At 33.5% G+C, this 16,559-nt stretch overlaps 2 protein-coding genes across 2 annotated transcripts in view; one reads left to right on the top strand and one right to left on the bottom strand.

Annotated features, from left to right (window-relative positions):
* Positions 1-15,679, top strand: part of LOC129264905 (uncharacterized) — a 42,753-nt gene extending 27,074 nt beyond the window's left edge. Inside the window, exons 28-37 of the mRNA XM_054902867.2 lie at positions 1,234-1,462; positions 2,282-2,505; positions 2,704-2,932; positions 3,556-3,782; positions 8,533-8,761; positions 9,227-9,450; positions 9,844-10,072; positions 10,432-10,676; positions 11,256-11,484; positions 12,151-15,679. Coding sequence (XP_054758842.2) covers positions 1,234-1,462; positions 2,282-2,505; positions 2,704-2,932; positions 3,556-3,782; positions 8,533-8,761; positions 9,227-9,450; positions 9,844-10,072; positions 10,432-10,676; positions 11,256-11,484; positions 12,151-12,279 — 2,194 coding nt within the window. The 3' untranslated portion in view covers positions 12,280-15,679. The remainder of the gene's footprint in view (positions 1-1,233; positions 1,463-2,281; positions 2,506-2,703; positions 2,933-3,555; positions 3,783-8,532; positions 8,762-9,226; positions 9,451-9,843; positions 10,073-10,431; positions 10,677-11,255; positions 11,485-12,150) is intronic.
* The window catches only part of LOC129264907 (protein O-mannosyl-transferase 2-like), a 35,950-nt gene continuing 33,747 nt past the window's right edge, over positions 14,357-16,559 (bottom strand). The window contains exon 18 of the mRNA XM_064101997.1: positions 14,357-16,462. The gene's annotated coding sequence lies outside the window, so the exon portion shown is untranslated. The remainder of the gene's footprint in view (positions 16,463-16,559) is intronic.

Below are 16,559 nucleotides of genomic sequence, written 5' to 3'. Positions count from 1 at the left end.
ACCTGAAAATAACTAGCAAATTATTGCATTGGTGAAAGTGATGAGACAAATAAACTTTGGATCTTTCCAAAGTGAAGCTGAGGATACAAAGCATCAACATTTTTATTTCGAAGGAAGTGGTAGATTTTATCAACAATTAAATAAAAAGTGTGATTATTGCTTTATATTCCCCATCGGCAATGTTTGCCAAGTAAGTATTTTACAGTGATTGCACATTAAATATACATCTTATCTTAAGGAATTCAATTATATATTGTGCATTGAGTAATTAATTTGGAAATGGAAAGAAACAAAATTAAATGAATTGAGATGGAAGTAGCATAAACCTTCTCAACACAATGTAATGATATAATGACCATCTTTAACCACCCCCTCGCCCACTTAGCTTGGTTATTAATTCAGAGATACTTGCACACCATTTATATCGATTTGATGTTTTGTTTTTGCATTTCATTTTTCTTTTATCTTGTGGTTTTGTTATTATATCTTAAAACACTTCATTGTAGCATTTGATCACAACAAGCACGGGCAATGACAACTTATTCCGTAGGCTATCTTGCACAATGTCAGCCTAATACCTGAAAATAACTAGCAAATTATTGCATTGGTGAAAGTGATGAGACAAATAAACTTTGGATCTTTCCAAAGTGAAGCTGAGGATACAAAGCATCTACATTTTTATTTCGAAGGAAGTGGTAGATTGTATCAACAATTAAATAAAAAGTGTGATTATTACTTTATATTCCCCATCGGCAGCGATTGAATTACAAAAAGGACCACATAAAAATTATACCTACACTGAAAATGATATAATTGAATGCAGGCAAAGCTGAAAAATTGTTTCTTTCGCGGAGGATGTGCGTCAATGTCTACTTCCGAAACGTGTCTGTGTTTGCTTTAATTACACGCATGGGTAATGGGCTTCTGATGACATAGTACACAGTGCATCGCACTGATATCAAAGATAGTATTTTGTGCAATGCACCATCATTTTACGAATACTTCAAAATAATTATCATCTTCATTGAGGGTGTAAAGATCAAAGCTTAATACCTTGGGAGTTCATCGAAAAGCAGAACACCATAGGCCTTTTGTGATTGATTAATTTTTTTTATAACTTTCACCAATTGATATGCAATATTACATGTCTGTGGAGTATAATACAACACATCATGATTGTTCATTGCTATTTGTGGTGGTATATAAACAATAGGTTACCATCTTTGTTTCCAGACTTGTTACAGATTATCCTGCAGTAGGCCCTCTGCTACCATTTGGTGATGAAGGCCTTTCATATGATCAACTCCTAGTTGATCCAAGGGTCCGAGCCCATGGCACCAGAGTCATGCAGACGGTTGGAGGCGCAGTCGATGGACTCAATGATATAAGCTCGGTGGTGCTGATGTTACAAGAACTTGCAACAAGACATATAGCCTATGGCGTCACCAAGCAACACTTTTCGGTAGGTATGGCAAAGACTAATGAGTTCTTGTCCCTTTAATTATGTTACAAATTTATTTCAAACTGCAAGGTCTCTATTTTGACGAATAGATCCCTTACTCATTTTCCAAATTAACAAAATACAGACGATCATTAGTCATGTAACATGCATATGTGCATCAACCTTAGACTACAATCACAATTCTAATTACTATCAAGAAAAGCAATGGGAAATAATGATAAGAACATTTTCCAAGCAATCCTTTTCTATATTATCATAATTTAAAAACCCTGTCATTGCATACATCGGTTACCTTTTAATAAACAACTCTTTTTTTTAATTTCTTCCTTTTCTATGAACTATGAAATTAATCTATCTACTTTTATCTCATTTGCATCTATTATGTCTACTCATTGACTTCTGTGACTGTTTTTGTTTCACTACAAATCTAAGCCCCAATCATTTTACTGTTTTAAAATATGTCAGATGCCTCTTTACTAAGAGGAGATTAAATTTCAAATCAAGCTTTTCAAAAAGTATCATCTTTTTCATGGGTCACATAGCTTTGCTTTCAGTTCATAATTCAATGTTTCAGAGGATGAATTCTTAAAATTTTAATTGATTTACACCAGTATTTTCATTTCTTATAGTACCTTCTGTTCTTTATATTAATAATTTTTTTTTCTGTTCAATGTATTCCACATGTAGCATACATGGATTTACATTAATTCAAACTCAAGTAAAATTCATTTCACAATAAATGTAATTTCTGGCGATACATTCAAGTAAATTGTCAGTAAATCATTTTCATTGCTTTGACGATTCCCACTTGTATAATAGCCGGCAGTGTCATCATTGATGTACGCCATCCGACAGGGGCTTGGGCGCGACTACAACAGTGATGTCGAAAAGGCTTGGCTTGCAGTTCTCCAGATTGTTGTCGATACGATGTCCGCTGAACTACCGGATGGTACCCTCGACGATGCAAAGAAGGATCTTGTTCGAGCGACCTGGACGATCTTGTCTAGAAATCCAGAACAACATGGGGCTGTAATGTTTGCGAAGTATGTACTTACTCACATGTCCTGTACTTTGTTCATACAAGAATAATATTAGTTTTGATTGGGCTTTTCTCATATTTCCTGTTTCATTTAATCATTCCAATAAAAACCAATTGAGCATGTTTTTATATTTTTATGAAACCATTATTAGGTTATTTTCATAGTAACTGAACGCTCAACTCCATTTTGTTATCACAATAGGCTTGTAACAGACAACCCTGCGATTGGCAGGCTGTTTCCTTTTGGAAAGAAGAATCTTTCTTATGACCAACTTCTTGCCGACTCCCAGGCGAAATCACATGGGAGGAAAGTGATGGAGACTGTGGGTCATGCTGTGTCGGGTTTGGATGATCTTGATCTTTTGGTTCCAGTCCTAGAGGAATTGGCACAGAGACACCATCAGTATGGCGTAACCAAGAAGTACTTCAAAGTGAGTCAGGGGTGATTGTGTATTGATTAATTGATGTCTGCTTTAAAGATCAGTTTTCAAATTCATAATCAAGGTATCAAGAGTCAATACATCCTACAGTTGATATGAGGTATTTGGTGTCTGGCTTGCACTATATTTAACGTTCATGTAGTACTCTAGATAGAATTGTTTCATTTAAGCCAAATTAAGGATTTCAAGATAATTGAAAAAAACCAACACTCGTTTAAAGTGCAATTATCCAAACATTTATTTCAAAATTGTATTTAAAAAAGTCAGTTTTAATACTAATTGCACACTTAATGTATATATATATCTATATCAATCTTCCTGGTATGCAATAAGTCTGTAACATATACTGATATTGTTACCTATGGCTGTACAGAATTTTATTTCATTTGTCAAAAACTTACTCTCTTAAATTTTCACTAAATATCTTGACAACTTTGGTGTAGAGTTCAATTTATATGCGACAAACTCATCTTAATGGCAGTAGAAATACGAAGAAGATGATTTCAATTATATAAAAATTTACTAAACAGAGATTTTCACATCAGTCCTTAAGGCTTTTTTGGTGATTTGGTTATTCTCATTCTTGTCGATGTTTGAAATCCTCTTTTGTACAGCCTGTTGGAAAAGCATTAATGCACGCCATCGAGGAGGGATTGGGTCAGCAATTTTCTTCAGAAGTTGGAGAAGCCTGGAGGGCTGTATTCACAGTGATCACCAATACCATGTCAAGAATCTTGCCAGACCATATCATACTAACAGATGAGACCAAAAGGCTTGTGAAAGAATCATGGAGGATTCTATCTACAGATCCCGGTAAACACGGTGCTGTCATGTTTGCAAGGTAAATGCATCCATTGCAATCGTCTCAGGACGACTTATGATGCATCTTTTGGTCACTAGGTATGAAGGATGACATTATTTAGGAAGTAAATCAGTGCTAAGTATTCAGGGAGCTAAACGAAGACAAGATGACTACCAGTATGGATTAAGTGATCAAATGAAAAGGAGAAAAAAGGAAGAAGAGGGTATAGTAGAGCGGATAAGCTCAAAAAACACAACAATTGTGCAAATTTTGACTAAAGCATGAAACTTTCACAAGTATAAGTATATGCCGTATGATTTATTTTAAAGATGGGAGGTAAATTTTTAAATGCCATTTTCGGCCGTTGCCATGGCAACGGATTAATTTCTCCAACGGCTTGTTTTTCCCCAGAAAAATAAAAATTTTGATTAAAAAAACGTTGTAGAATATGATTTATCTTTAATTTCCCCTAATTTTACAGTGCTAAACAAAGATATTTTGGTTGCTAAATGTGTAAATTACATCTCAAGCCATTGCCATGGCAACCAAATAACATCTAATTTACAAAAATAACATGGTTGACAAGACAATGGACAGGTGGAAAATACAATTAGAATCGACTTAATCTGTATGCTTAAGTTTTGACCCCCTCATTTGAACGAAAAATACAGAAAGTGTTCTGCAGGAGTTCTTTATAAAGATGAAAAATTATGTTGCCTTGGTAATGCTTGAATTAAGTTTTAAAAGAAACGATTTTTCACAAGGCCTGTTGCCATGGCAACAGCTTATTTCCCTCTAGAAAGGTGAAAATATTGATAAAAATGTATAATACATGTATGATCATCATTCCATTTTCCTCAATTTTAAGGTACTAATCGAGATATGTTTGTGACTAAATTTATAAATATAACATCTTAAGCCATTGCCATGGCAACCAGATAACATCTAATTTTAAAAAACAACAACATGGATGACAAGGTTATGGACAGGTGAAAAATACAATGAAAATGAACTTAATGTACATGCCTAAGGTTTGACCTACTCAATTAATTTAGGGGAAAATAATATAGTGAGTGTTCTGCATGAGCTAATTAGAATGATAAACATTGATGTTGCCTTGGTAATACTTGAATTCAACGATAAATATTTCAATGTTCCAAATGGCATGTTGTCATAGCAACGGATCATTTAGTACCAGTTTTGATTAAAAAGGGGACTATAGAATCTGATTTTTCTTGCATTTCCCCTAATCTTAGTGTGCTAAACATAGATATGTTAGATGCAAAATGTATAAATAATATCTGAAGCTATTGCCATGGCAACCAAATAATATCTTATTTACAAAAAAAATAATAATTTGGATAACAAGATTATGGACAGGTGGAAAATACAATTATAAATAACTCAATATGCGAAAGGTTTGGCCAGTCATTTAATTTTGAACAAAAATTTAAGTAAGTGTTCTGCATGAGTTCATTAGAATAATAAAATTATGTTGCCTTGGTAATACTTGAATTTAATGAAAAATATTACTAAAAATATAATACAAGTTACAACGACAGTCAGGTATGTCCGAAAATCCAATATGGCTTCCAAAAATGATTCTAAAATGGCTGCTGATACTTAAAAGTGGAATAGCTCATTTTATATTCACCTTTGAAATATGATTTTGGTGTCTAAACTACGATTTCAAAGGCCAATAATACATTAGGACAAGCTACACGGAAGTCAGTGGTCTAGTATGTCCAAAATTCCAAGATGGCTTCAAAAAAGGTGTAAAACAATGTCTAATGTTGCTTACAAATAAACATAGTTTGTTCAATATCTGTCTGGGGAATATGATTTGGTGTCTAAACCATAGTTTAAATGGTCAAGTGATGCATTAGGACAAGTAACAAGGACAGTCAGTGGTCTGGTATGTTAAAAAAGGCAAGATGGCTTACAAAAATGGGGTCTAAAATTGACTGTTGTTACTTAAAAATTGACATAGCTCATTCTATATCCGCCTGTGAGATGTGATTCTGGTGTCTAAACCATCGTTTCAAGAGTCAAGTAATAAACTAGGACATAGTTTGTTCAATATCTGTCTGGAGAATATGATTTTAATGTCTAAACCATAATCATAAAACCATGCTTTAATGCATTAGAACAAGTTACAATCAGTGGTCTGGTATGTTAAAAAATCCAAGATGGCCTCCAAAATGGGGTCTAAATTGACTGTTGTTACTTCAATATGGACATATACTTCATTAATGATATACACTGGGGATATGGTTTTGGTGTCTACACTAGTATTTAAAGGGTCAAGTAATACTGTACATTTCGTTAAGTTGAAAGGACAGTCAGGTGTCATTATTGTGTCCAAAAATTCAAAGATGGCTTGAAAAATGGGGGTTTTAATGTTACTTAAAAGTGGACATAGTACATTAAAAATACACCTGGGGATGTTATTTTTGTGTCTACACTAGGGTTTTAAGGATCAAATGATACGTTGGGACTGGTTACAATTGTCCATTTTGCCTGAGAATCCAAGATTGCTTCCATAAATGGGTTCTAAAATGACGATTGTTTCTTTGAAGTGGATGTAATATCCAGTTGTGAGAAGTAATTTTGGTGCCTACATTCAAAATGCAAGCAGATAAGAGTTGGTAACAGCACCCATTCTTATGTAATTTTAGAATCTACCTTGGATTTTGGACAAAATTGAAAACTAACCATCCTTGTTACTTGTCCTAATGTAATAATGGACCCTTCATACCACAGTGTAGACACCAAAAATGTTTCTCAAAGGTGGATGTTGTATGAACTCTGATAATTTTTGAGTGATAGAAGTCATTTTAGATGCCATTTTGAAAACCCTCTTGATTTTTTTAGGTAAAATGGGACAACTGGATATAATTGTAACCAGTCTAAAGGTATTTTTTAAACCTTGAAACCAAAGTGTGAACACCAAAATAATTTTTCCTTGGTGGATTTTAAATGAACTATGTCAATTTTTAAGTAACAGACTGCGATTAGACTCCAATTGTTGGAAGCCATCTTGGATGTTTAGACATACTGGATTACTGACTGTCCTTGTAACTTGTTCCAATGTACATGGTGTATTTACTTACTTTTAAAACCATGGTTTATTACACGAAATATGTCCATTTGTTAGTAACAAAGACTATTTTATATTCCATATGTGGAAGCCACCTTGGATTTTTGGACATACTTGACCACTGACTGTCCTTGTATATTGTCCTAATGTATTATTTGACCCATTTAACCATGGCATAAACATATTCCAGGATATTAAACAAACTACGTTTTTTAATGCAGCAACAACAATTTTAGACCCCATTTTTGGAAGCCATCTTGGATTTTTTGATATACTGGACAACTGACTGTCCGTTTAACTTGTCATAGTGTATTATTTGACCATTGAAACCATGGTCTAGACACCAAAATCATATATCCCAGACGGATATGAAATGAGCTATGTCCATTTATATATCAACAGCCATTTCAAACTCCATTTTTGGAAGCCGTCTTAGGGTTTTGGACACATCAGACCACTGGCTGTCCTTGTAACTAGTCCCAATGTACTACTTCACCCTTAAAACCATTGCATAGAAACCAAATTAAGCCACTGAAATTAGATGTTATTTGGTAGTCATGACAATGGTTTAAGTTATTTGTCTATCAACAGCAAACATAATTATCCATGCTTTGCACCCTAAAATTAGGGGAAATTTTATATGACAAAATGCAGTTTCTACACTGTTTTTCGATCAATTTTTGTACTTTTGTTGTGGGAAAAAAGGAGTCGTTGCCATGGCAACGGGCCATATGCAGCATTGATATTTATAATTAAATCCAAGCATTACCAAGGCAACCTCAAATTTCATCATTCTAATGAACTTATGCGAAACACTGTAATCTTTGTTCTAAATTAAATGACTGGGTCAAACCTTGAGTTAATTGTTATAAATTGCATTTGCCATCTGTCCATTATCATGTCAACCATGTTATTTTTTTCAAATCAGATGTTATTTGGTTGCCATGACAATGGCTTTAGATGTAATTTACACATTTAACAACCAAAATATCTTTGTTTAGCACTGTAAAATTAGGGGAAATTAAAGATAAATCATGTTATACAGTCCTTTTTTAAATCAAAACTGGTACTTTTCTTGGGTAAATGATCCGTTGCTATGGCAACAGGCCATTTGGAACATTGATATTTATCGTTAAATTCAAGTATTACCAAGGCAACATCAATGTTTATCATATCAGTTTCATGCTTTAGTCATAATTTGCACAATTGTTTGGCTTATCCGCTTTACTATATAGTAGGGAAGTGTGTGGCGAAAAATGAAAAGAAATGGCTCAGCCTTACAATCATCAAAATATGGAATACCCATTTCTTATTTCAACTTTCAAAATGCCATGATGGCGAATTTAGATATGATTGAAACATAAACATGTATATTAAGTTAATAATAAATGTAGTGTATATTATCAAATTTACTTCAATAATGTTAATAAATTTGCCCAAATACATTTTGAAGGGTCACAACTGGCAAAATTTCTATCGAATTCATTCCTTATTCATAATATCTAAGGACCAAAATAAGTTGTTTGAAATTGTACTCAATTTATTTGTTCTCAGGCAGGTATGATACTTTAAGATTTCTATGTGGTAGCTATAATTGTTCTTTCTGCTCCCATTGGTAATATTGTTGAATTATTTTTAAAATTCATAATGCTAAATGCAAAGATCTATATTTTTCCAAATTAACCACAGACTAACAACACAAAATCCAATCGTTGGTCGATTGTTTCCATACGGAGATCAAAACTTGAGCTATAGTCAGCTGCTGTCCAACAAGAAAGTCCGAGCTCATGGGACGAAGGTAATGGAAACCATCGGCCTCGCCGTAGAAAATCTTGACAACGTAGACGATCTTGCAACAGTCTTGAAGGAACTAGCACTCAGACATATTCAGTACAACGTCACCAAAATGCATTTTGAGGTTTGTTTCTTTTTCACACTCTCAAGTGAACAATCTTGCATGAATTCAAAATCAATAGGGTGATAAGTACGTAGATTAGCTATTTTAGTGTTAGACGTGTCATATGGTTCAGACTCATTACTTATGTTTATCAAAGATTTGCTAGTTGTAATGAAAACTAATATGATCCTACTACCCTATCACATAATACATTAAAAACATTAATAATATTTTAGGTTGAGTTTTGACCATTCCCGAATCATCGATCTTGTATATAACCGTAGCTATTGAAAAAAAAACAGCCACTACACTGCTCTTCTCCACCTTTCTCCTCTTCTATCATTTTCCATACAGAGAGAATTTTGCTTCCTTTCCCCTTTTCTAAATATTATGAACTACGTGCCTCAGCAAACATTAACAAAATGTTATCATTTTCTGTGAGTTTACTCTGAAAACTATTTTCTTTTCTTTTTTGGTAAATTACAGCCGGCCGGACAAGCTTTGATGTACGCCATTAAAGAAGGTCTCGGAAGTTCGTTCACCAGTAAAGTGAAAGATGCTTGGTCGGTGGTCTTCCAACTCATTTCTGACATGATGTCAGAAGTTCTTCCTGAAGGACCCATATCGTTTGACCATATTGAAGTCCTGAAACGAACATGGAAGGTGTTAGGTCAGAATCCTGAACAACACGGCACTGTCGTCTTTGCCAAGTAATGGAAAAGAATATTTGTCTCATTAAAATGGATCCAAGTTGCTAGATCATTAAAGTTGTAAGCACTGATCACAGGTTGTCCTTATCGGACAGTTACCATAGTAACAGTCAGACACCTGCACTTCTCAGCCAATGAAAACTGAAGAAAGTAGTCCAACACCAATTGTTGATTAACGAATCATTTATATTGGTTAAAATTATAAATTGGATGAAATTTTGATAGTATTTTGTAGAATTGATTCTAATTTGAATTTTATTGATATACACCGTAACTCTTGTCCACAAGGTTGAAAATTGACCTACAATTTCTAAAGCAATCCAAATACTGTCCTCAGGATATAGTTAAGTGAAAACTAGTTCTAAATCTTTTTTCAAAATGTTTTGAATACAGGCTAGCATCAGATCACTCTCTGGTCAGCTCCCTCTTTCCATTTGGAGGGAAAGGCCTAACCTATGAGCAACTCCTGGAAAACGATGATGTCAGGAAACATGGCCGTCAGTTCATGGCTACGGTTGGCAGTGCCATCGATAATCTTGAGAATCATGAGATTCTCATTCCGCTGTTGGACGAACTTGCTAAGAGGCATAATGGATTAGGTGTCACAAGGCAACATCTACCGGTGAGTGGATGCTTATATCTAGTGGTTGACCAATGAGGTTCTGGATTGCACCCCACCTTTCCTTAGCACCTTTCATACAAGACTTTGTCCCTCCTCCGCTCCTCAAATTATTTATTTCCATCTTTTTGAATGAGTGAATTGCATCTGAAAACAACTGTATTGGAGAGGAATGTTTTCTATCTTTTTATTTGTTTCTTTTCTTTCTTGCTTCTTTTCTTTACTTTTCCTATCAAATTATCATACTGCATGTATTCTGATTCTTTCAAAACTATGCAGTCTGTAAATACCAACAACAGATTTGGGCAAGAATAAGAATTATACTCATTAATTGTGCTTTTGTTTTGTTTTGTGTTAACCAGTATGCGGGAGAAGCGCTGTTATTCGCTATCAGCGATGCACTTGGCCATGGTTTCACGGAAGAAGTTCGTCAGGCTTGGGAGGTCCTTTTCCAGTTGATAGTGGATGTCATGTCTTTAAAGCTACTAGATGGAAGAAAGACAACGGGCACAGAGATGATGAAAAGTAAACAGCGAGAACTTGTTAGGAGTACATGGGAGTTAATGGCTTCTGCTCCTGACAAGCATGGTGCGGTCATGTTCGCAAAGTAAGTCCTTATAAATGACAAATTGAAAAGGTAGCGCCCTTTCCTATATGATGGGGTGTAACAGTAGGATATTACAGGATAGATAGTGCAATGGAATCTCAGGTATTTTTGTTTCAGTTTCTTTTTCTTGCTATCTGTTATAAACATACCCCCTCACTCCTACCATAAATACACTCATCCACGCAATCTAAAAACACACCAACACATATCCTCCAAACACAATCTAAATTTCTATTCTCAAGCTAAGCATGATTGGATGTAGAATAGAAACAGAAATGAGAGTTTTGTATATCAATTAGAATCATAGTAAAGGCTATATAATTATGTAAATGTAATCATCAATATCACAAATAAGTTAGATTGCTGGAGATCTTGTTTAGATATGAAACAACTGCTTGATGACAATGTTATGATGATAAGAATGTGATTTCTGAGGGCCAAATGCATAAGGATAAGAAATTTTCGTTTTAAAATGGCAAACCAGATGATGTAATTCTATCAATTTGTTCTATATTATTTTTGTCGTTGAATTTGTGGGAAAGATATACCCTGAACCAATTCCATGTTCATTGATTTAAGATTGGTCAGCGACAATCCTAAAGCTGGAAAGCTCTTCTCTTTTGGCAAGAAGAAGTATCCCTACAACAAGCTCTTAAATGAAAATGAAGTGATCAGTCATGGTGAGAGATTTATGAGCACCATGGGTCAAGTGGTTGGTGGCCTAGAGGATCCAGAGTTCTTGGTTCCGATGCTTCATCAGCTCGCAACAAGACACTCAGGCTACGGGGTCACGAAAGACCTTTTTGTGGTGAGTTAACTTGACAAATTTCATAAGATCGTTCTTGAGTTTAATTGGTTTACACTTTAAAATGAGTGAAGAAACATCAATAATAGTAAGATATTGAAAATTATCATGGTAAGATAATAATAATTCATACATTACTGACAAGGCATCTGACCCCATAAAACTTAATGTTGCACTGATTATATTACTTTTGAAGTTTCTACTGATTTGCCTAAGTCTTGACTGCATATTTGATATTATCAAAGCCTCAATGAAAGTAAAAACAAATCGAAATTTGAATCATATCAAAAGGGCATATGTTAACAGTAAAATCAATGTTGCAATGAGAATATTGCTTTTGGTAAAGTTAAGTTGTCTTGACAGCAAGTGACTAGGGTGACAAATCAATATTTGCATCAATTTTAAAAAAGAGCAGGAAGATCATAGTCAATATACATGAATTTTAAACAACATGAAATATTTCCCCATGTGGATGAATACCTAAACATATCAACATTAATTTGGTTTCTTGGGGTTAATTGTATCCCTCAACGGAGTCTAAAATTTCTGTCATTTATATTTTCAACAGCACAAATACAGTTTGCCGTGTGTATGGATACAATTAACTTTCATTTTCAATTGGTATTCTAAGTATAATAAATTCCTTCTTCCATATACCTTTTTTGCCAGGCTGCCAAGAGTGCCCTGATGTTCACGCTGAAGCAAGGCCTTGGGAAGTCAGTCTTTAGCAGTGAGGTCCAGGATGCATGGACTGCAGCATATCAGTACATTGAAGACACCATGTTTGAGAAGCTTTAGAACAAACATCTTAATTCATTGGGAGCTACAACCAGGTAGCAAATACTACATCAGAGAGTAAAAAGGAAAACAATATGTCATATCCTGAAGAAATTTACAGTAACTGAAGAAGTTTCAAACCGCTTTCCAATTTACAGGAAATAATAACTATGACATGGAGATCAGTGTCCATCATGCAAACAATTTTTAGTTGCTTTTTATTTTAATGAGAAGAATCTCCAAAAACAAAAATGAACATCTGTAGAGAACAAACCAGCTGCTGGGAAGTGAAAGAAATTCATCAAAGCAGCAACATATTTGATGTAGGTATGCATATTTTCAATATTGCTAGTTTCTTCCACATTTTCACCATTTTTCTTTACTTGATTTAATGTGCATCGTTCAGTAAACAAGTAGGCACATTATGTGAACATAAAAATAACATGAAGCTAAGTTGGCCAATTTGTGTTCATTTATTGAAGTGCCAGTGAGATTAACTAGCGTTATAAAATAGGTGTATTATTTCAAGCATCGCGATTGGCCAATACGCGTCACATGACATCCAACTTTTTTTGTGCGTGCACGGCAGTGCAAAAGGTGCGCAACGAAAATTGACATTGCATGCTCAAGCAGACAGTGCGGTAGAAGTCCAACAAAAGTGTACTTTAACTTTTTAAGAATGTGTTTCTGTGTTGCTATTTTATAAAACAAATAATGCACTTGCTCTGTCGTGTGTAAAAGTAAATGCAGAGAAAGCTTGGTTTCTTCAGATGGTGCACACTGGGCACTCGCCGCCAGCGGCTCATGCACAGTGCGGCACCTATCTAAAGAAACGTCGCGTGCTCTGCATTTTCACTTACGCACTCGGCTGCATGCATTATTTGTATATTATTAAATGTCACCTCAAATAGTAAACCTCCCCCTTCTGTCTCTCTCTCTCCCTGTTCCTTTCTTTCTTTCTCTGATTGACCATTACTCCTCCTTAAGGTTAATCACATCCTGATTACATATTGTACATAAACATTATATTAAATTAGAGATGAATAGATTTTATATATGGGAGAAAATTTTGGCTGTTGATAATAGTGCGCCTTGGAATGGATTTTTAGCTAGACAGATGACACTTCATATCTATATAAATTCCTTATTTTTATCATCATTAATATTGTTGTGTACATGCTCTGACATTCATGGAGTACAAAGAAGTATTTTTTATTGTGTAGTTCAGTTAAATATCATGTCATGATATATGTCAATGTGTGTATATTGAAAAGAAGTGTACTTTTTCTTATAGCACCTATTATTTAAACAGTTCCGTATTCTCGTATTATTTTGTTCTTTAGTTGATCAGTAATATTAATTAATATGGGCCAAAGTATTTCCACTCTATGAATACAATGTAAAACACAGAAAGCATATCTTTGACATGTCTGTGTTTATCTTCATGTTTGTAAATAGAAATTTAAGAAATATTTTACGTGCAAAAAAAAATAGATATTAGCCTATACATAGATGCATATTTGTATTATATACAACTCGGGAGTCGAATGGTAATCTACTTTATTTCTTTCTTTTGGTATTGTGGTCATTGTTCTTGCCTTTTTATATACTTGTCTTTGCTGCCTATAAGTTTATATTTTACTTTCATTCTACAGGTAAAGGTTATATATATGATTACATCATAGATCTCTCTAGTTTTCTAATTTTACACTTGTTAACTATCTAAAAAAGAAAAGGGTATTTCTTGTAAATATGATAAATATTAGCATGGTTATACATGTATGTATTTTAAGAATTTCCAGGACATGTATCTCAATAGTTTTTATTGTAGGAAGATGAGTTATTTCCAAATATCATAGTAAACATTGAGAAAACTCCAATAATTTCAGCTATTCCAGGGATAGATGAAGCTGTGTTATATGAAAGTAAAGCATGAAATATTGCATAATCATTATGTCAAAATAAGAAATAGAAAATGCTCACTCAAATAAAAAATTCCCAGAACTAACAAGGCATTCATTCTCAATCATTTGAACATGATTTACTTCACTCCTGTAATCGTACGTACACTCTTAAATAAAATGGTCCAGGTCACACCTTTTTTCCTCTCTCAAAGGCTACTTTAATGAGTTCTAGTACTTTTTAAATGAAATATTCACAAAAACAAGCTAGGCAAGATTGTAAATATTCTCAAACAAAGTTTGAATGATATTTCAAACTATTTAACTGCAATTGATACATTGTAAATGACTAAATGTTAATAAACATAAGCCTTAGAAGACGATCCATTTTCAATACTTTAGCAATAATCCTTTGAAATCTAGGAATGCATAGTCATGTACGTTTTTAGCATATATACTTGAAACAATATAACAATTTAATTTGATTCTGACCAAATTGAAATTATCGAACCTGATGAGGGAAAAAAAATTGCTATTGGATGTGCCAAACAATTGTCATATTCATTAGAATGAATGTACAGTAAGGAGTATGTTACAAATTAAACTTTATTTTTCAATTCATATTTCTAGTTTTCTGTATATTTGGTCCATGAGACATATTTTATTCATTGCCATTATCCGATTTAAAAAGAAGCTATACTGAAATATTTTTATTTCTGTTTGATGTGCCATTAACAATCAGATCTTGAACCCATCATAAACAAATATTAGAAAAAATATGAATTAAAAACTAGATTCCTTCTATTCTATACATGCAAAAATGAAATATAATACTGCTTGCTCTAATAAATACAACTCTCATTTTTAGCCTTGATTTAAAGAAGCATTAAATCAATATCCATATTTGTTGAGCTTTTAAATCTTAACTGATATTTTCACAAGAAAATGTAATTTCTTTTATAATTAAACAACTGGAATGGTTACTTGATATTATATTACATACACTGTACACTAGTATTATAATGACTTATTGAGTTAAAAAAAGGCTAATAATATTTTTTTGTAAACTTGCTTTGTTCATACAACAAGTTAAGCAAGATTATAAAGAAAAGTTAATGTCTAATAATGTACATTTTATGTATCTGATAAATATAAATTGTACAATTCGACCATTTACAAATATGAAGGCAAACTGGCACAGATCAATGTGAGAAACATTATTACATTATAAAAAAATATAAATTTTCTACAAAATGTATTATGTTGTACAGCCAACAATTACCTCATCTTAAGAAATGAAATCCTATAGCTTCATGAACTTAACATCCTTACATTTAATGGTTGTAGAAAATTAGATACTATATATTTTTGGCTATTGTAAGGTTGAATTCAGATTTTATATTGTAAACTTTTAACTGATATATTGAAGTATTTTGAATGGTGTAAACTACACATTGGTAATTGCAATGTACTCTTATACATGAAATTAGTTGGAAATAAATTATTGTGGTGAAAAGGGTAAATAATTTGAGAATGTTGTTTTCTTGTCTTCAAACATCTCATTACTCTTTTTAAGCCCCCCCCCCCTTCCCCACCGCCATGATATTCTGGTGCCAAACAAATCGTAATGGAAGAATTTCAGAAAGCTTTATAGAATACTTTTTCACATTTATTGTCATCATATATTAATTCCTATATCTTCATTATCATTATTTCAAACATTGATATAATCATTATCATCATAATCATTAGTATATTTTCACTGGTAAACTATCATTTCGCCAATACCCTAGATGATGTCCATTGTGACCTTATATTAACTTAATTTAAAGATCAGTTAACAAGCAGAACATCCCCTTTGCTTTTGATGGGCAAACCATTCACCTCAACCAATAGGACAGCAACATATTAAGCATGTGGAAAACATTCTTATGTATACTGACAGAATTGATTGACATTACATGTATAATAAATAGTTCACAGTAGCAAATCACGGCACATGATTCTTATGACATCTGAACCTGAATCATTTGTTTATGACTAACTTTACTCATATATTGAAAATACATTCTTCAATAACATGGTCAAAATCACACTAAGGGGGTGTTGCAAGAAAATATTTAACGTGCAGAAGGTTTACGGTTCACCATGTGTAATGTGAAGAAGGGAAAGGAAATACAGGCAGAAAGATTGAAATGGAAAGATAAGAAAGGATGAAAAGAGGAAATGAGTGGTACTCTTTTCTTGAAAGTGGGTGAAGTCCTGAAAAGGACTGTAAACCAGATGAGATGAGCTGAATATGGCTTGAGTAGATATGGTTTGAGTAGTAGCAGGTTGAAGTGAAGAGAGGTTACTCGGCGTTTCGGGCAGGTTGACTGTCTTCAGGATACATCATATAGC

The sequence above is a fragment of the Lytechinus pictus genome, chromosome 7, assembly GCF_037042905.1.
Source record: "Lytechinus pictus isolate F3 Inbred chromosome 7, Lp3.0, whole genome shotgun sequence".
Lineage (NCBI taxonomy): Eukaryota > Metazoa > Echinodermata > Echinoidea > Temnopleuroida > Toxopneustidae > Lytechinus > Lytechinus pictus.
The sequence above is the reverse complement of the archived record's forward strand: the minus strand, read 5'-3'. Positions and strand labels throughout refer to the sequence as shown.